At 42.1% G+C, this 21,715-nt stretch overlaps 1 protein-coding gene across 1 annotated transcript; it reads right to left on the reverse strand.

Annotated features, from left to right (window-relative positions):
• Positions 1-1,185: 1,185 nt before the first annotated feature.
• LOC136437609 (polypeptide N-acetylgalactosaminyltransferase 10-like) lies at positions 1,186-18,008 on the reverse strand. The gene is made up of 13 exons (XM_066432232.1): positions 17,844-18,008; positions 17,541-17,637; positions 12,282-12,426; positions 11,250-11,416; positions 10,063-10,251; positions 5,077-5,159; positions 4,733-4,836; positions 4,038-4,155; positions 3,528-3,638; positions 2,815-3,048; positions 2,316-2,441; positions 1,608-1,751; positions 1,186-1,478 (listed from the first exon to the last, which is right to left on the reverse strand). Exons 1-13 carry the CDS (start codon positions 18,006-18,008, stop codon positions 1,353-1,355), a joined length of 1,809 nt encoding a protein of 602 aa, XP_066288329.1. The 3' UTR covers positions 1,186-1,352.
• Between the last annotated feature and the right edge of the window lie 3,707 nt (positions 18,009-21,715).

Consider the following 21,715-nt stretch of genomic DNA (forward strand, 5'->3'; position numbering starts at 1 on the left):
CTTGAGTTGTGGCTCTCCTCGAACACGGGTCATCCATTTAAAGTCCAATCCGATGGGCGTCCGTCGCCAAAGCTAGCTACGTACGAATTTTCACCAGTGATAAAAGTGAAGACATTCGTGTAAGGTGCCTTTTTCAAACGAAAGCGGAGCATGTTGGAGGATTCGAGCCCATGACCTCTGGGTTCTGGGCCAAACAGCCTGCCATTACGCCATGCACGCGACGCCACACATCAAATTACGTCACCAAAATCTCCCCAATGGTTTCTGGCTGGCATTTCCCGGTATTGTAAGTTTGTTACCTCCATACCGGGTCAACTTAGCCTGCCGGTGATATTTTGCCTGCCTGAATTCAAAAAAAGTGCTATGGCCTTCCAGGGGGGCTGTGGTTAAAATTTCAAGGGTACATTAAAAGAAACCCAAGCAATATTAGGGCCCGAAAATCTGAGTCAAAAAGTCAATTTATTTCGTGATTTCTACACATGATAAGTCCAAACAACACTATTACAATATGTATAGCGACGTCCATGATGGAAATATATGACATCGTTGTGATGTGAGAACTCACTGAAAATCGTCGCTGGATTTTTTTAAGGCTCGCGAAACTAAGGGCATCATCATAAGACACGTTTCTGCGCGGTTTTAAATGCTCAAAGTGTAAAGTTATTCGGAAATGTGCTAAACATTGTTAGTAAATGTCACTAGCCCCCCCCCCCCCAAAAAAAAAGATTTCAGCATTTTTCTTTTTATTTCCATTTTTATGCCCTAATATTGCTTTTGGTTGCCTTTAAACCTAGTGCCAAAGAGTTGGCCTGTGTGGCCCGGGCAACAGTTCGGCTTCCATGTGATGTAATGACTGTCCACTGCATGACACTACGTACTACTAGCTGGTTGCTTCACATCAGTCGACGATGACTTCCTTACCGATTTTTTTTAGCGACATTCAATTTCTTTGGCGAGAAAGCTGCATGATAAAATTGGCCTTCCTCTCTTTTCGATAAGAGTAGATGAGGGTCCCCGCAGGGTACGCTGGCCAAATTATATAGTATTACGTTCATATGTAGATAAGTGTTTGGACTTCAAATGTTTCGGAAAAACACCACTTTGCCAAAACATTTGAATGGTATCAATGTGCTGTTTCTTTATCAAAATGCGGGAGATGGGTCGAGAAAGAAATACCACCGCTAATAATCGCCAATAATTTTATTCATATTTTTGTCAGTTGGAGACACACAAACACACACACTCATACGCACACAGAGAAACACACGTGTGCACACACACACGCGCGCACACACAAGCAAAAATACAAACACACACGCACACACAGACACACAAACAAGCAACGGCAGGTTTCAAGATGTAAATTTCCATTGTTGTGACTCAGACGACTGATTGCAGGGCATCATGGTCGGTTGAAGCGATCCGGTGTCCACTGCGATACAGAGCTTGCTCGCTAGGTGGCGTATCAGTCCTCTTTGCTACAAATAAAACATAAAACGTTCGTGAATACTAAAGTATAATTGTGTCGAAAACATATTTTAAGAGGAAATTTTGATGACGTATGTTTTACCCTGTGAAACCGGTTTGAGACATATTTTGTTTCTTACCTTGTCGTAATCCCACTTCTGATTCCCGCCCTCCCCATGACAAGCCAAGAAAACCAACGTCTTCTCCCACGACAAGGAGTCGACGTCAAAACAAAGATGGCGGTCGGTGATTTCTATCTCCTTCAGTCCCGTATAAGTGAAATTCTGAAGTAAAAAAAAGGACAAAAATGAAATAGGTCATGTTCTTCCTGTAGTAGATTTCTGACCTAAAAATTGCTTTTAGATTCTTTGAATTCTCTTTCATTAGAATACCAAGTAGTTTCTCAATGGTTGCATAACGGTTCATTTTAAAGACTTAAGATTTTTCAAAAAACGATTTTTGCTCAATTCAATCAGTTCCTTGCATAGCCTGTTCTTACGGACTACTGTAACTATTTAAATATTTGCCGTGGTTTTATTTTCGTTTTTTTTAGGGGAGAGGGGGTATCCTCTCCACGGCAGACATTAAGATCTTGCGGTTATGACTCCCATTTGCATTACTACAAAACCGCAAAATCAAATCCACGTGAAAAAAATGGTGCATTTCCTTTTTGGAATTGGCAGTTAATTTATTACATGCATAAACAAAGAACCAAATTATCCACTGCCTGTGTCCTAAATTTATATTGAAGAGCAGATCTTGGAATGAAAAATCATGCCCTTTTCGGAAATGGTCTCAAGAAGACGACACGATGTTCTCTCCTAAGATCTACGTGGAAATAAATATACCTGACTGGGATAAGACAATGGCACTCCCGCTGCTCCTCTTCTATCTCTACATCTTCTTAAGGCCACTGGATCCTCTGAATTCAACCCGTAACTGTCCAGGCACAGGCCAGTACCAACATTTTGGATCTGTGATGACACGTATAAGAAAACTGCATACAACATTTTGCTAACCTCTCTCTACTACTGCCTGCTAAACCCGTAAGGAAAGTCATGACTAGCAAGAACTCAAAGGTTAAAGAAATAGAAAACTAAAGAACATCTGCCACTGAGACAAGTGGCAATTGTACTTCAAATAATGATTGTCTTAATCTGAATTTGACTTGTTTAACTACAGTGGAAGTATATTACATTGGTTTCTGCCTGTTTCAAATCAAAATGAGTTACTTTTGCTTCCGAGTAATGCACCCTCACTAGTTAATGCCATTGAAAAGGGCTGAATTAGGATGGATAGAGAAACATATCCACCCCTAAGGCATCGCCCAAAAAGGTTAATGTATACCCGTCCTTGTAGCAGTACATCCGGGACTTTAAGCGGATAGTGTTCCAGCAGATCTGACGCGACCTCTCTCATGAACCAGCCGAAGTCACGGCATCCCAAGCGCTGCCGCAATGCCTTCTGGGAGGCAAGGTCTCCTAGGTCAAAGTTTGTTAGATTTTTAGGATCCCTCAGCATTCTGTTGTAGTAGTACTGTTTGTAGCCGTCCATCCAGACTTCAGCGACCCTCATATAGTTCTGAAAATAAAACAAAAAAGAAGGAATCGAAGTTCTCACCCCCTCTGAAAGTCTTGTGCATTCATTATTGTGCATTTCTCACCGATTTTGTCTATTTGCTTTCTTAATGGCTTCCGTAAGGCATGAAAAGACAATTGAATGCAAAAAATGAGATATTATTTATAGTCTATTCTGAAACCTTTCTGCGACGCTCAACTTTCTGTCAGTAATAAAAAGATCGGAAATATCCAAACAACATCTAAATCTATCAGGCCGCAACTGGGGAATTATGTCGATTTGTTGTCATTCCAAAAATGGATAACAGAGAAGAATTGTACTCTTTTTCCCCTAAACTGTTATGTGACTGAAAATAGGAACTTACCTTTATGCCCTTAATCAATGACTCAATCAATTAATCAACCAATGGATGAATCAGTAAATCAAATGATAAGTCAATTAATTAATCAATCACTGCATATCTATCAACAAAATCATCTCACCTTGAGGATTTGTAACAAGTCGTTGTCCGAGGCGTAGGGGGAGAACTTTCGGAAGACGTGGCCAACTCTGGAACAGGGCACCTCCTGAAGTACGCCCCCACACTGCCAGATCTGGAAGTGCAGGCAACACACTTCAGAACAAAGACAGATCAGCGTCCACATACGTACTTTTAGCAGATATGAAATTACAACTAGGGTTCGTTAGCGCCCCTTACTGCCAGATCTGCAAGGGCAGAGACCACACACAAGCGCCCCCATCCAGTCAGATCTGGATGTGCAGGAACTTCATGTAACTGTTTAGGTTCCAAGCAGAGTGGATGATGACATACAGTGCATGCGCATAACCCGTGTGTTGGAAGAAACGATTTCTCTGTATGCATAATTAAGTAAGAAAATGTAACCACTTTTGTATCTGCAGGAAAGCTTTTTTGCCAGATATGTCAGGCAGGTTTTCTTTATTTCAATGTGCAGAAACTCTCATGTTAGAAAGGGTGTGTATAAAAGAGGCACCTTGAACGAGAGTTCAAACTGCTCACCGCCCCAGATCTCGAGCCCAGGGTCATATCCGCCCAGGTAGTTGAAGAATTCCTTGTCTATGGCGAACACTCCACCCGGCATTATTGGAGTACTGCAGTAAATAGTTAAACATTATTCAAACTTACACGAAAACAAGCGTTCAAGGACCATTCCATGTCTTGAATATACACGAATCTTCTCTGTTTGTTATTGTATGGAATGATACACAAATTTGAATGAGCTTCGGAATCTATCCTTTTTTAGAGTTAATCTTAATTAGGGAAGCAACTGATTAAAATTTGGGACGGATACACACATATTGCTCGACCCATGGCTAGTGTAAACAATGCATGATCAATATGAGATAAGCAATGCCCCTACAAGCTTCTTTTTATGCCCAAAGTTACAAAGATTTAAGTTATCTAAGTTTAAAAAGGAGGATTACGCAAACTTTGAGCTATCATTTATGTATAGACCGTTTAAGTGTTGAAAGCCAAATTTGTGGTGAGAAAAGTAGAATATCGAACCTACCACTTATTTGTGTGTGTGTGAATTTTTCAAAAAGACATCACGCCCTACCAAAAGTTGCTTGGTGACAAGCTTTCGTCATGCCCGAATTATCAGTCACATGACGTAGGAGACAAAGGTCATACAGGTCACAGGACATGAGGGTGTGACACATCACGTACCTGAACGGCAGTGTCGGTCTGACTTTCCTCCCTCTGCTGTCCAGGACCGGAATCCGCTTGTAGTTCAGCTGCCAGTCAAAAACACCACGCATCGGGCCGCCTTGCTAGTACACAGAGCAAGAGTTGTTACAATTCTTAAAACACATCAACTTCGGAGTGTTTCTAAATTCCACGAGAACTCTAACTTTCCAATAAAGTCATATTCCAATACTTAGAACGTTAAACTATTTTCAAGTAACGTTAATACAAGATTAACCCATGCCATTTTGAGGATAGCTTGCATATGTTCCATTCAACGATTTCTCTTTTGACGACGCTTCAGGAGAGGAGCCTTTTTTTCTTACCTGCTCTTTGTACTCGAATGTGGCATGGTCAATGACGTCAATGGTTGGTATGGTGACGGTTGTCATAGACACGCTGATAGGTTCTGTTTGGAAACAATGAAGTGCACATCTTCTAAATGACAGTCATTTTCACACATTTTTTTACGTACAGATAAGGTAGGGACGTCCGTTGGGACGTCCGTTGGATAGGACATTAAATGGAGGTCCCGTGTTTGAGGAGAGCCACACATCGAGCGCGTTAAAAAAAACCCACACTTATCGAAAAAAGGAAGGGGTCCTTCCCAGTGCGAGTGGATCAACCCTTACAGTCTGGTCTGGGTTGACATCTTGAAAAGGTGATAGTCACCTGTTGTGTCAATCCTTCCACGATTGTGGTAATTACCTTCGTCGACGAAGTTTCGTCGAGAAGGTTATTCGATGATGCTTGTCTGTGTGTCTGTTAGTGAACAGAATAAGTCGAGAACGCCTGGATGGTTTGTTGTCGTAGTTGGTGTGTCGGTGTGTATGTGGGAAATCTCAAAATGATTAGATTTTGGGCGAAGTGTTTTGCATAATTAACGAGAAAAGTGTAAAAATGTGTTATATTGTATGCTGAAGTATGTGTACGTGTTGGCTGTGTTGTTCCAAGGCGTCATGAATAGCGGTAGGGGTCCTGAGGGGTCATGTTGAAGGCAGGAAACGTCAGTTACACAAATTGGCTGTCAGCCAGCTGTAGGCATTGGTAAGGTAGTCTCCAAGCAGACCTATGGGTTGGCTATAGCAGGGGCAGGTTTTGCTTCAGACTTTGAAAGGGAATTACTCAAGAAGGGCTTGGTGGATGGTCATAAATTTTTGTAAGTACATAGCTTGAGTGCTGATGTACATGATTAGATACTTATTATGCAAATCAGTATCTAATTTGCATAATTAATGAGGAAAGTTTATACATCCATCAATTTCCATGATAGGACTCTCAAACATGTGACATGTGTAACTGAGGAAGAGAGAAATATTAATAGATATCAGCTTTGCAAATGAGAACAACTATAACTCGAGATGGTCTTGATGGATGGTCATGATTTTTGGTATGTAGATAGCTTACGTGATGCTTTGTATGATTGGATGATAATTATGCAAATCAAATTCTAACTCGCATGATTAATGAGGCAATTTTAAAAATCTGCTGTGTTCCATGATATGACTATTCAAATATGTGACATTTGTAACTAAGGAAGAGAGGAATGTTGATAGATAGGAAATATGCAAACACTGCTCGGAAAGTCGAATTTCAGGGAGTATCAGGGCCCTTACACACCCGTCAAATTCACCGTGTAATGGTTGTGTCTATGGATTTCAGGGATCGCCGTGTCCGGTCCTAGATTTTTTCTTACACACCTGGACCTGGAAGGTGCATGGGAATTTACGGAGTCCTTATACTTGACGTGTAGTGGAAAACGGATTACAAAAGGATGGCAATTATATACGGCCCTTCGTGCGTTCTAGGTGATAATTATCTGTACATTACTGACGTAAAATTATGTTCTACTGGTAGAAAGCGGAACAAAATGGCTTGAATTAACGTGATCTAATTTCCATGAGTATATTAAAGAGACCGTCTGATATAAGCGCGCGATAAGAAGCGTTTCTACCAGCTACAGATCGTCCGTCCGAACGAAATGGATAATTGGCGTCCCCATATCTTGAATGTCATTGTATTTCAAAACCCACCTAAGTCGACAAGAAAGGTCTCCAAAAATACTAGAATTATGATTATTGAGGCTGAGTTTTGCATGTACCAACAGTTTCCACCGCGAGGGACGCCGCTCGATCTAAACAACGGTCGTTCTAAGCTGGGCGACATTTATATCGCCCAGAGACCCCCGCCCGCCCTGCTGAAACCCCCGCCCGCACTGCTGAGCCCCCCGCCCGCTCAAAAACCCGCGCCCGCTCAGAAACCCGCCCGGGCCCGAAAGCCACAGCTGAAATATACAAAAGGCGGTTAACTAGGATTCGAGATAATCTCATAACTTTTTCCCAACACGAAAACCGACGTCCAAATGCCAAATGATCAAACATTTAAAGCAAAATGTGAGTATTTTACTAAAAACAACAACACATACCCTCTTGTTTAACGTAGTTGTTAGATAAACGGCTCTATCTGATGTTTACATAACATGCGCCACAAGCCTACAGTTTTTTTTAAAGTTTTTTTATCTTTGCTGTTGCCATGCCCTCAGCTTAGCAGCAGAGCTGTTCCATCACAGTTCCATTACAGTGACAGACATAGATCTACAAGTTGATTTAAAATGCACTGTTGTAGAATTGTCATTTCATTTCCTGGTGTTAATATAAACAATCAGTTCATTGCTTTGGTGGGATGTATATTGTGTTATCTGGTGCGGCTTTTCTTAGACAGAAGCAAAAAACGCCCGGCGTAAAGTGTTTTTTTAATGGTGACCACCCGGGCCAAATATTGGCAGAATTAGCCCGTCGACGTCAGCCGCTGGCAACGAAGATGAAGGTTTAGATAAGATAATGTTTCTTTGTTACGAAATAGGAGATTTTTTCTCAACCTCACAGCTAAATCATACAATGATGGGAATTGGGATACTACGTAACGTTAAAATGTGCGGATTCTGATTACTGCAGACGGTAGATGAACAACGATATTTAATAAACTCAATATATCCTTGGTCTATCTGATTCTGAAATCTACGAGTTGGTGTGGAGCTTTGCTTTTGTGAAGGAGAGATATTTAGATATTTGCCCGTCGGCTAAAACAAACATCAGTTTTATGTATATTTTGTTGTCCGGGTTTGTGTTTCTAAGACATTAGGCCATAAAAACACCTCCAATCTTATATTTCTGTATTCATTTTATGTACAGACTGGGGTGTTTTTTCACGTCACATAAATCTGGACTGCAGTGCGTATCACTATGCTAGATAGAAATATTAACTTCATCACACGACACGCATGAACTATTATCAACATAGGTCCATGTCACAGTACAATACACACACATGTTCACCTTGCAATGAATTGTGTCCATAGTATGTTGTTCCGGAAGATGTTATTTATTTGACTCGACGTATTCAATTTTCGTCGCCGTTTATATACTTTTATAGTCGATAGAACGATTTACTAGTTCTTTAATGCAACATTTGCATTGTTAATCTAAGGGTTTTCCAAGCTGTCGTTGTCGATAAGACACAGACGCATGTTTTTACACCTTCCTTGGCAGGTATTGTGTAACTGTGAAATACCAGTAATCAGACTGTTCAAAACTAAATCTATACAATAAACATACCTGGTGTTTCACAGGTTATTGTGTCTATCTCCATGCAAATTTTTTGTAAAAGAAAGCCCAGCCAATAGCATCTATTCTGGCACGTGGTTTCAAAACCAGGGCCAATCAACGCTCATGTCACCATTTTCAAATATATCAGTTGGCATTTCAGGAGTTGGCATTTGTGTGCAGATATGTACTGTTGCTGTCTCTTGTGGACTAGCGTGTGTTATGTAGCCATGCCTGGGATCATTTGGAGCTTGGTTACTATTCTACGACGAGACTGAAGCAAGGCGCTTGAATGCAGACCATTGTGACATGGAGCTACCGTTGTGACGTCCTTCAAAAGCACTACAGCCCGGACTTTTGACTTCGGCTTTTCCCCGGACTTTTAGACGGATAAAGAATGTGGAAATTGCAACGGCTTGTCTGTCTGGATTGTGAAGCAACTGCAACCCTCGCTCGTTTTGATTGGAGCGACGAATCATACGGACTGCGCTACCCCGACAGGCTAGGTTTCAGTACGATACTTCTGCGCCACTCACGCCCAGACGAGAGCAGATGACGACGTCTTCAAGAAGCTAGAACAAATAGACGCTAGCGCTGGCGTTTCAAAGGACTACCCGAACAATCGTAATCCGTACAACCGAAGAGCTGGTGGTTAATAACATCAAGGAGGTTATGACATGAATAAAATGAGACATCTTTGTAAACACCGACAAGTAATATTTCAGACGGAATAAATGTGGCGCTATCACGATATTAATAAAAACGTGAGAAATGGGGAAAGTGGGGAGGGGGCAAAATCCAGTAGAGGGGGGGGGGGCAGTAGCCTTGAAGCTGCTTTCCATGACAAAAAAAAATATTGAAGGCGTAACCGGGTGTCTCCAGCTGGGCCGCGAATGCGGGAAGATAATTAGGTGATAATTGCTGCTAAATTATGCACATCACATCGCCACACGGACCATTACACGGTGAATTTCCTGCTATACCGCACAGCCGCACTACATAGGACAGAACCTAGGGAGATAATTAGGTGATAATTGCCGCTAAATTATGCACATTACATCGCCACACGGACCAATACACGTTGCATTTCCTGCAGTGTATGGTCATTTCAAGGGTATATGTCCGGGTGTGTAAGGCCCTTTATACTTCCTATACACGGCAGTGGTCCATTTCCGAGAGAATCTAGGGAACGTACGGGACCGGACGCGCAACGTAAACAGGTCCGAAATCCCATGATTCTGAAGGAAATGCAAAATTTCCATGAATGTGTACGGCAATTTCTGACCCGGAAATTCGGCTTTCCGCGCAGTGAAATGTGGGCCTAATTAGCATAATTAATGAGAAACTACAATAATTCCATACTAGTAAATGACGGCAATTTCATACTTGTGGCATTAGGAAGTTGTGTGAATGTGAACACCATTGAATCAAATTATGCTAATAAGGAGGGAGCTTATTTGCATAATTGATGATAAATGTTAGCATAACCTTCTTTGTTAAGCTCATAGTCATAACAAGGAGGTTTGGACAACTTATGTTATTTGGGTGAAGAGGATCAACTGGTATGATTGATGATTGATGAAAAACACTCCTAATACGTCAGTCATAAAGGTCAAAATCATTTGACGAAGGTATGAGGTCGTAGAACTCTTGTTCTGAATAAATAGATTGATAGTTTGACAAAAACATTTTTCCAGGAAAGGGACTTACCGAGGAGAGGTGGTAACCAGTTGACGTTGACCTCACAGTGCGCGTCCATGAACACAAGCACGTTGCCCCTGGCAACCTCGACCCCCCGCAGCCTGGCTCTGATCAGTCCTTCCCTCTTGTTCGTGCGCACGATGTGAACTTTGGGAAACGTGGCCATGTACTCCTCCAGTGGAGCCCCGCAATGTTCTGCTAGGTAAAACAATGCTGCGTTAGTGGAAAGAATCGAATACCCGGTCTTCTTTTCAGCTTTAGTTCATTTCTGTTGGTAAAGTACTTACTTACTGCCCTTTATGCCTCCCGGCATGTAGGGCAGCAACAAAAGTTCGCCAGTTCCGTCTGTTCTGGGCAAGGCTCTGGATGCTGTTCCAGGTGTGGCCAAAGCACTTCAGTTCTCCTGCTACTGTTCTTCACCATGTGTTTTTTGGTCTGCCTTGTTTTCTCCTACCTTCCGGGGTCCAGTTCATTGATACTCTTGCTATGTCGTTTTGATCTTTCCTCAACACATGCCCTATCCATTTCCATCTCCTTCGGAGGATGATTGTTTCCATGCACTCTTGTTTACATTTGTTTAAGAGTTCCTCATTTGAAAGAGTCTTTGGCCAGAAGATGCGAAGAATTCTTCTCAAACTTTTGGTGTGAAAGGTTGACAATTTTTGAAGATCTTTCTTTGTCATCCTCCAACATTCTGAGCCATATAGTAGGGTTGACAGGACACAACTTTGGTAAAGTTTAAGTTTTGTTTTTGTAGAATACTGTTGTGACCTACTTGGTAAAGTACATAATGAGAAATAAACACATCAACCGTTCTCCAACTCAAAATATTTCACTCACCGGATTTTCAACCGAATCATTCGGCCTACATCAGCTATTTGACTCTCCCCGGGCGGTACTGACTCCCAACAACCTTTGACCCAGTGATGACGTCACGCGTGCGTAATCACGTGTCTACAGCACTTGGGTCAAATAACTGATGAAGAACGGGTGATTCGGTTGAAAATTCAGGTGAGTGAATATCTTATAATCGGAGAACATTTTTTCTCATTTTACCCTGTCTTCTTGGAATAAGTATAAGCTCGAGTGAATACAATTTAATTTTCCAACGAATGCACTTCGTTTATAGACAACAAATATTGAATCTTGTACCTCCTGGTTTAGAAGAAAAGCAATGGACCACCTATACTACTCACCTTTGCTACTGAAGTCGTCTACCAGGATCATCTCTCCAAGCAGATGTGGCGGGGTCCTGCCGATGACTCCGTGCACGGTACGAAGCAGGGTGCTCCAGTGTTCGTTATAGAACGGGATGATCACACTGACGTTGGACAGCCGGGGTTGGTAGAGTCTTTCCTTACATCTGTGGGAAGATTGAATTGGTCAGCAAGGTAGCTTCTAGACTGTTTGTTTGTAATTGTTTGTTGGTTCGCGCAAATAAAAAAGAAACAGAGGCAAATAGATATGCAAAATGTAACAATAGTGCAAGAGGAGGGAGGAAACCCGGGAGGCTTTTCTAAGCCCTCCTCCTACAAATTAACTAATAATGATAATGAAATGCAATTATAAACAAAACCATAGATACAAAAAATATCTAATACACTTCAATAGAAGCAAATCTTAATGGAACGCAAAAATACATAAATAGATCAATAAGTATACAACAAACCAATAATAATGTGTCAAGGAATACTACAAAATGAATATCAGACTAACGAAAAAATTAGATTTGATATTTCATGATAGAGATAATGATTAAGATTTTATTTTAGATAACAAGGTCGAGGGTTTGAATACCGACGTACGGATCATTTGGTGTTATTGATCCTGAAGTGAGTGAAATATACTTATATTTAGCATGGATATTCATCGTTGACGGTACATAGGCCTACGAAAGTATAAAATCGAAGGTGGTTGGCTGGGGACGGGGGGCGATGCCCACTTCCAACTACTTTTTCCCTACTGCTTACTTCACCCATCAGGTTGTGCGCAGCAATCGATAGTCATACAATCGTTTGAGGTTAGCAAATGATCTAAGGGAGGCTGAGTTAAACGGGGGACGATCTACACTTCCAGCAACAATTGACCGTTTGCTTACTCCTCACTTAAAAATTCTATAGGGTTTCATACCCTGAGCAATCCAATAAGTTGTTCTAGATTTTGGCGAGTCCATTCCCTGGCGTTGGGAGGATGTTCAACCATTTTTAACAAACCCTGAGACGGCTTACTGTGGGTCTCTCGTATCCGGCAGCGCCCTTTCTACGGAGATCTTGTCACTGACGTGCGCGTTGAACCCGTTGCCAAGGTAACCGAAACTCTTCCTCTTGTTGTCTTCAGTGGTGTACACATACGGTCTGCCATATTCCCCAGGACCTTAGATAAACAAGAAGATACACCAGGGTTCTCATCATATAGTTAGACAATGTTAGGACCTACATATGAAAAGTTCAGGGATGAAATTTAATTTCATTAACTAAAGGTTAATGACCTGATTTTCAAGTGATGACGTACCGCCAAGCCAAGGTCCTTCGATAACCGAATAAACCACCGAGTGAGTGAAACAAACGAGGTAGGTCACTGGAATGGAAGGGTGTCATGTCACTGAAAAAATCACGAGAAAAGTTGGTTGACGACTTTGTTATCATGAAATATATGTGATCAAATAAGAATGAAGCCTTTTGATAGGTCCACACAGCCTGGCTATATGCCAACGTCTTATACTGGTCAACCAACTACAAAATGATGCTCTAATTTAACTGGCTGATAAAGATAAAGATCTAATAAAGTTCCTCCCTCTCATTTTTGGCAGTCGAATAATCACCAAGCAGACGTTAGAAGGCAAAAATATTACGCTCTTTTCTGTTACAAACGGTACGTTGAAGTTGTGATTCGTAAGAGAAACAAGTTGCCTTCCAACATATGCGAATGCCGCGCGTGCACGCCGGTATGAAAACCAATATGTAACGGCTTAATAACGTTTTTACGGTCATTCATGGATTCCCAGAAAGTGCTCACGGGACAGGTGAAAGACGTTTCCGCTTCCGCTTCCGGTTTATATGATGCGATGTATTATACGGTATATTGTAGTGATGTTGTGGTGTTATTCAAAGTGTCATTCTAACGGAAATCTTGTCAATTCATTGACTGATTAGATACGACAAGCCGGAAGATCACATAACAAGCTCGCTTCTCAAATGCTGAAGCATGGAATATAGTCAAACGTTACATCGGACCATTCGAACACATCCTAATCACAGCAAAGAAAACAAAATGATACAGGCTACATGTCATGGTTTTCGGGACTAGCCAAAAAATTTATGAAATGAACAATTCAGATAGAAAGAAAGGGGGGTTGGCAAGAGAAATAACTGGAGGAGAATGCTAAAGAATGAACGAGCATTTCAATAAGCGAAACGTTAAGAAAGAACAGAAAAACGAGAAGGGTGGATAACACTGGTTGCAAGTATGATTTGAGTCATCAGCAATAAGAGTCATCAAAATTTACCTCAGTCTCATCTTAACATTAATATATCTTCATCTTTGTAAACAAATGTCATCGCTATTACTTCTGTTTGCTGTCTTAATCTTCACAGAGAAAGAAATATCGTCTACACAATATCTCTATTGAGTCTCGATCCCGGCTATGGCTTGGCTTTAACGTGATTACTGCGTACCGCCAGGATATCAAATAACAACCACCCTGCCTGTCACTACTGTAAGTTCAGCACCAAGGAGAGGCCTTCATTAGTCTATATAGGCAAACCTTAACCTAAACACAACACAATGGCCCACAGACACAGGTCCATGCTCTAGGTTTGGCTGTCTCCCATTACGTGACCAACGGCTTACTAAGTTCACTGTGTAGTGTCACAAAACATCTGCCAAGGTAGTTTTATATGACTTATTGGATCTTGGTGTCATCCTAGATCCAAGCACTGGCATCTTTTGGATTATGTTATTGTAAGATCGAAAGATCAACGTGATGTAAGGATCACCCGCACAATGCGGGGGGCTGACGAATGCTGGACTGATCATCGCCTAGTTCGTTCTACAATGAACATTTCATTGAAGAAGAAAGTGCGAAAAGGTCCCAAAGTAACAAGACGAACTTTCAACACTAATAAGTTACAAACTCTGTCCGAAAGGGAACTGTTTCAGACTGATCTGCGCAAGCGCCTAACTCAGCTTGGACCTACCCATTCCGGAAGTGTGGCAGAGCAATGGGAAACACTTAAAAACGTTCTGCTCCAAACCTGTAGAACACCATTGGTCTCCACAAACGTGTGAATGAAGACTGGTTTGATGAGCACGATAGTGAGATTCAAGACCTGATTAACAAGAAACGCCAAGCATTTGTATGCTGGCAAGATGACTTTCACAATGCTGAAAAGCACAAGCGCTTTTCACTTCTTAAGGCTGAAGTACAAACCCGTATACGTGATATGAAGAACACATGGTGGGAAACAAAAGCACAAGAACTTCAAGCCTTGGCAGACCGACATGACATGCGTAACTTTTTCCAAGCCACGAAAGCGCTTTATGGTCCAACCAAGTCTGGTTTGGCACCCCTAAAATCTGAAGATGGTAGTATTCTGTATAAAGATGAAGCCAGCATCCAAGCCAGGTGGAAGGAACACTTTAAGAAACTCCTCAACCGAGAATCCACTGTCAGTGAGACAACGATTTCACAGCTACCGATGTATCCGCCAAAAAATGATCTTGCTGAACCCCCCCTTCCCCAAGAAGTTGAAAAGGCGGTCCAGCAATTGAGAAACAACAAAGCAAGCGGGCCGGACAGTATCCCTGCTGAGGTTTACAAGTTCGGCGGACCCGACCTCACAGCTCGAGTCCACAGTCTGCTTCTGCGAATCTGGGAGGATGAAACTCTTCCAGACGACCTTAAGAACGCAGTAATAACTATTATCTACAAAAAAGGTGATAGATCAGACTGTGGGAATTACCGGGGAATCGCCCTTCTGTCAACGGCTGGTAAAATCTTGGCAAGAGTACTCCTGAATCGACTCCTTCCCCTGAGCGAGGGAATACTGCCTGAAACTCAGTGTGGTTTTAGGCCATCCAGAGGTACTGTAGACATGATTTTCACTGCCAGACAAATACAAGAGAAATGTACAGAACAACGACAGCCCCTCTTCATGGCCTTTATTGATCTGACTAAGGCTTTCGATTCCTTGAATCGTGAAGCACTTTGGAAGATACTGAAGCGGTTTGGTTGCCCGGATAAATTCATAACAATACTTCGACTGCTACACGATGGAATGACTGCCAAGGTACTCTACAATGGCTCAGAAACTGAACCATTTACGATTAAGACCGGTGTAAAACAAGGGTGTATATTAGCACCCACAATATTTGACATTTACCTGTTTGCTGTTCTGCTACTGATCAAAGACCACCTTCCACCTGGAGTGACAATCAGATACCGTTATGACGGCAGTATTTTCAACCTAAGACGTCTCAATGCTGTCACTAAAGTCCAGAAGGTTGTTGTTAATGACCTCCAGTATGCTGATGATTGTAAACTCGTAGCCCACCAGGCTCAAGACCTACAAGACACTCTTGACTTGTTCAACTCTGCATACAAACTTCTTGGCCTGACTACAAACAAGTCAAAGACTAAAGTCATGATCCAACCAGCTCCTGGGCAACAACTACCAGCAGTAAGTTTCTACATGGATGGAGTACGCCTTGAATGTGTCAAACACTTCTGCTACCTTGGCAGCACTCTTAACAACAGAGGAAACATTGACGATGACATTTCACACAGGCAAGGAAGCGCTTGCGCAGCCTTTGGAAACTTAAGGGGAAGGGTTTTCGACAACAAAAACCTGAAGACAACAGCAAAGCTTCAAGTTTATAAAGCCGTAGTGCTCCCAACACTTCTTTATGGATGCGAGGCTTGGGTCACCTATCGACGACATCTCAAGACTCTCGAACAGTTTCACCAACGCTCACTACGTCGTATTCTGAACATCTCTTGGACAGACTACCGTACCAACACTAGTGTGCTAGCTGAAGCTGGCTCCTGTAGTATAGAGGCACTCATTATGCGTAGCCAACTACGATGGACTGGTCACTGTGTCCGGATGCCAGAAAACCGGCTCCCCAAACAGACCCTGTTTGGACAACTGGATCAAGGGACACGGCCTAGGGGTGGACAGAGAAAGAGATATAAAGACACCCTTAAACACTACTTAAAGAAGGGTCACATTGACCCCACAAACTTTGAAGCTCTCTGCAACGATCGCAGCACCTGGCGTCAGCTGAGCTACAACAGCGTCACTACTTTTGAAGCTGAGAGGATAGCAGCCGCTGAGGCCAAGAGGAGGGCTAGAAAAGCCCGGCTCCAACAGAACTGATGAACTGAAATGACACTATGTAGATTCGCCCTACTCCTTCGAGTGGCTGTCAACACACATATGACAACGAAGCGATCGATGATTGTTTCACTTTGTCCTTTTTTTCATTTTGTTTTCAAAGTCAATCAAGAATCAAAGAGTGAAACATGTCCTGATTTGCTGTTTCTTAGCTAAGTCTCTTTCTAACAAGCTTGTGTAGCTTCTTGCAGTCTCCTTGCATATCATTTAAGATTACAACAATTCCCTTTGGAACAGATGATCATAAGAGGACGTGTTTCAAGTTGCTAATACAGTACATAAAAATGGTCGCCCAACTACCATATACATCACAGCCCTGCCTTTCAAATCTGTAGATATGGATTCAGGTTCAAAATTGCTCCAAATTTTGGCACGGCTTGTTCAAAGCAATAAATTACTTACAATAAAATGACTATGGGTTGAAAGATTCCAAACAGGATATCGTTTTTCTATAAAATTAAGCTAAGGCTTTAAGGGACGTGCATTTGGGTTTGAAATTTAGGCTTCAAAGGTTCAAATCAGTGAATCACAAACAGAAAACACAATTTGGGGCTGAAAGGTCCTAAAACTAATGTTATTTAACTTTTCCTTCAGTTAGACTATAGAATTAAACAGCCGAGATGCTACTGGGTGATCATGACATCTAGCGTACGGGCCACCGGGTATCTCAGGGGAAATCAACTGCTAGAAATGGCGACCCGATTCTGTCACAGTCAAAGTCGTGTACCGTATGGGGTTTAAATTTACATATAGAGGTGACTGACCTGAATATGCTGTGCCTGTGACAACAAAATTATGAAAAAAATTGAATTCAAAACATGGATTAATGGATGGATTGATGGATGGATGGATGGATTGATAGATGGAAGGATGGATGAATGGATGGATGGATTGATGGATGGATGGATGGATAGAAAGAATGACCAAGGAAGTATTGACGGAAGGGCGAAGGAAGGAAGGAAGGAAGGAAGGAAGGAAGGAAGGAAGGAAGGAAGGAAGGAAGGAAGGAAGGAAGGAAGGAAGGAAGGAAGGAAGGAAGGAAGGAAGGAAGGAAGGAAGGAAGGACGCCCTTGGTCCTTGCTCGGTACGCACCTGTCCTGTTCCCCCTCTCTACCCGTCCCCACGGGTTTGTATATTTCCTCTTACCCTGGCCAACCCCGGGCACACTCTTCTGGCCACTCCCGGTGCCCTATGGATAAATCGGATGATAACCAGATTTGCACACAAGTCTAATAACAATCTACTTAAGTCGTTTCAAAGAGCCTTATTTTCTGGTATGTAGCATCTATTTGTAAGGTACAAGGTGTATATCACAGTTAACATTTGACGTAAATCTCAAGTATTTCTTTTCTCTTTCGCAGATTCACAGATTGACAAGATGTTTGTTGTACGTACCCGATAGAACCGTCTGGGTACCAAGTCGCCGTCCCGGTGAGTGCTCAGGCTGTCGGGCTGATCCAGCAGGAAGCTGAAGATGGTGGCGGCGGCGAAAAGTGCACATCCCGCCAAGGCCACCGATCGGACACGCCGGTACAACCACGACATCAACAAGTTCACCATGATAGTAGATTGAGTGCACTGCAAGCTGTAATCTAGCAGCAAACAAGCCGGCTTCTTGAGGACAAGGTCAAGAATCCAAGCCTAGCACTCGTATAACTGAACCCTAGTTTTGCTTGCTACTGGTAGGCGGTGCAATCTTACTCGTCGGCGTTGTCCGCTGTTACGTAAGCCACGAAACGCGAGTATCACAGACTAGATTTCCTACACATTCATTTCCTACACACCCGAGCCTCAACTGTTACTCAGCGCTAGTGTTGCAGACTCCGCGAAGCAAAGTGGCCGATTCGAGGCGACATTTCCTCATAATCCTTCTCTTCTTTTGAACACGAATTTTTGAACACGGTATGGCGAATTTGAGCTGGTAAAGAAAGTGCCTTCAGGGTATTGAATGCATAAAATTCAGCGATGCAAATGTATAAAATGGCATACCGTTTTCCGCAAAGCCAGTTGAAATGTCGTTGCTGTATCAGATTATTGAAACTATTCGGAGTCGCTTTGAGAAAATCGCATCAGCATGTTGGAGCGCTACAAACGGATTAGTGGATTGAGAGTAGACGGAGAGGTTGGGACAGACGGCTGTTATGAGTTTTGCTGCCATACATTATTCATGGTCACTGTTATAATCTACTTTTATCCGCCAAAATATCGCCCAGCGTTGCATTATCAAGATAAACAGCGTGAGTCGGCACATGTGGTGAGCGCACCTGCTCCTTGGTCAAAAGGTCACGAGTTCGAATCCTGCGCGATGTTTTCTGGCCTAGGGTCTGGACAAAATTAGTGAGGCCAACTGTAAAATATTAAATCCGCAAGTGTGTATGTGTGTACGTCTCTCTTTCTTTCTCTCTTTCCCCTCTCTCTCTGTGTCCAAAGAAACAATTTTACTCGGTAGAATAGAAATGGGCTTTGATAATGGTCGTTATGCGTATATTCTCTGTTGTTTTGTTTTGTTTCGTTTCGCTTTTCCAATAAGTCATTGCAGTAACGCATGTGAATAATAACCTCGGAGTTAAAGGTTGTGTTCCACGGGAAATGATCGTTTACAATTCCTAGTTCTTATCAACCCGTTTAATCACGGAGAAAATATAGGGAAAATTGATTGCTCTCCTCTTTTATCAGTACAATTACAGTGAGCGGGGCTTGAATTGAATTCCGGCCTCCTCATGGTTTGGTTTCATCTAATTGTTCCCACTGCAGAAGGCAATGTCGTCCAACAATTAGAGACGAAATGCGATTAGTAGAATAGATTCTCGGTATCACGATCAGTTTAGGCATGCAGCCCAAGTCGATTCTTGTGCATATATGTATTGGTAAGGCCACGTACATTAGCTATATTATACGTATTGGGAAGTGGCCGCCCTCACAGCAATTTTGCGACCCCCCCCCTCCCAGCACGTCGCCAGAACGTAATGCATATCTGCCGAATCTCTTTTGTTCTCTTTAGTCAACGTTGCATCGGAGTAACAGCCGTTGCATTATGTCTTTGGACACAACTAAATGAACCTACAGTATATGCGAGATGTTAACTTTGACTACGCGAACACGACCTTAAACGCTTACGTTCTGGCAACGTGCCCCCCCCCTCCTTCTTTGCTTCGAGATTACGCCGTGGCACCGGTAGAAATACTCACATTTGGTAACAGTTACTTTTTGATGAGTCATGTTACACTACTTTCAATGTGGTCTTAAAGCATGAAAGTTTAAACCACAGTGTTGGTAACCCTTATTTGCAATAAATAATATGATAAAACGTTTCATGTTATCTTCTGGTTGGTTCTCTTTTCTGTGACCTGTACAGACTTAAAAGAGGTTGTTTGAGAGGGTCAGACGATCTCTGGGTGTCCGAAAACGCTGGAGCTACTGTTAACTTAAATGTAACTAGCTGCGATGGCTTCCATGGTAGTGTCCTAATGACGTCATGATTTATAACTCGGGAGTTCGTCGTAAAAACCTCTTCAAAATACCGCAAAAGGAACATGTCAGACAAGAGCAGCACATGTATAAGTCGTAGTAACTTTCTCTTGAAAGAATTGCTAGCTTTAGTTTGTACTCAAAAATCGATTAAAAGCATTTGATTGGTGGAAACCATGAAATTGAGTCTGTTTGGCCTATACAAATTCGCAGAGAGTAAGATAATCGAATTAACAGCAGTGGATTCTGCGAAAGGGTTTGGTGCACCATCAATTCGGACAACTCTGAATGAGTCTAATTTGATTTCACAGCGTCCAATCATCGTTCCTTTATCTGATAAGTTTGCGAAGGCCGTTCCATCTGATATTTTCCTTGGCATGCTTTCAATTATTTGCAGCAGGAAACTGAAATTGCACATGTGTCATGTGTAAATTCTTCAGCCAACAAAGATATAACCTGAAAAGATCGTTGTTTAATGACATATTCGCAAATGGCCAGTTTCCAGAATGGCAGTTTCGTTAAACTATTGGGTTTGAATAAGGCGTGTATCTCGCTCTACTGCGATAAATTGTGCCAAATTGCGCCAGGCTTTCGCAAATAAGCGCCAATCAGCTAAACCTGTCGCCTGAAATTGCGATTATTTCTATAATGAGAAAAAAAAATGACGCTTGACAAATTGGCGAAGATAGGTGGACATCTATTTTTTCACTTATTATTTCACATTGAATTCAGTGGCAACAATGTGATTTCCAATAAAGTTATCTTGTACAAAAAAAATGACAGTATGATATTCAGGGCGAGCCGATTTTCTTTGGCTCACGTGGGTCGCACACCAGTGTGACTGCCATGGAGAATTAGAACACATAAGTTCGCTAAGTTGGCACTATTTTCTTGCGCAATTTATGCGCAGTACGGTGAACTTTAATGAAAAGGTGAACCGCTATCATTTAATGCGCGGAAAACAAATGAATAAATGAATAAATACAGAGAAAACAGAGACGGGGGCGCCATAGACTTTCTGCAACAAATGATCCATTAATCACCGAGTCACTGTCCTATTTGCATAAAGTGACGTCACAGGACCAGTGGATTGCTCATTTCTTGACAAAGACTGTAGCTGATCAGTCGAAAAGTCAATTTTTGGGCTTGCAATTACAGTTCAACCTTTGTTTTGTCCTGAAACAAAATTCAGGACAAAACAAAGGTATTTTCCCCGATTTCAATTCAATGGTTATACCGTAACCTACAGGGTCAAGGGCGAAGTGTTAAGAGAATGGTGGAAAGTGAATATGCGCTATTTGGTAAACAGCGTTCTACCTTGATATACGCCCGTGCAATTGTGCCACCTGCCGACTCTATAGAACCATGCAGGCAACTTTACTTTCCGAACCACAGGCTTTTCAAGCTTATCTATTTCATGATTATCTATACGCCTTTACATTTTCAATATTAGCGCACAATCCATAACATTTTCTGAAATGGGTAAAGAAAAATTAGCAAGAAAATGTTAAGGTGCTCTGTAGAAGAGCAAGTCGTCGGTTGAGTTACCGCATAACGGGTGTGTCGTAATTTTCTGAAAATGTTTTTAAAAAGTGCACAAATTGTTGTAAAAACAACTCTATCGTTAGACTTATATTTCTGGGACTCTTACATCAGAATTTGGGCTTTTACCGAACATCATTGGTTCAGTTCTGCTTGAATAGCCTAAAATACGAACAATAATAGTGCAACAGGTCAAAGTTCATATGTCAAGGACCCCAACCCACCTGTCATGACGTCATTACTTGTCCAACGAGTCA

Source organism: Branchiostoma lanceolatum, chromosome 6 (assembly GCF_035083965.1).
Source record: "Branchiostoma lanceolatum isolate klBraLanc5 chromosome 6, klBraLanc5.hap2, whole genome shotgun sequence".
In the NCBI taxonomy this organism is placed as follows: Eukaryota; Metazoa; Chordata; class Leptocardii; order Amphioxiformes; family Branchiostomatidae; genus Branchiostoma; species Branchiostoma lanceolatum.

Coding starts and splice junctions, on each gene's coding strand:
- LOC136437609 (XM_066432232.1), bottom strand. CDS start 18,008: ATGGTGAACTTGTTGATGTCGTGGTTGTACCGGCGTGTCCGATCGGTG. Junction 3,639..4,037: donor AGTTTGAACTCTCGTTCAAG/GTGCCTCTTTTA, acceptor CTGCACTTCCAG/ATCTGGCAGTGTGGGGGCGT. Junction 2,442..2,814: donor ATGTACTGCTACAAGGACGG/GTATACATTAAC, acceptor GTGTCATCACAG/ATCCAAAATGTTGGTACTGG.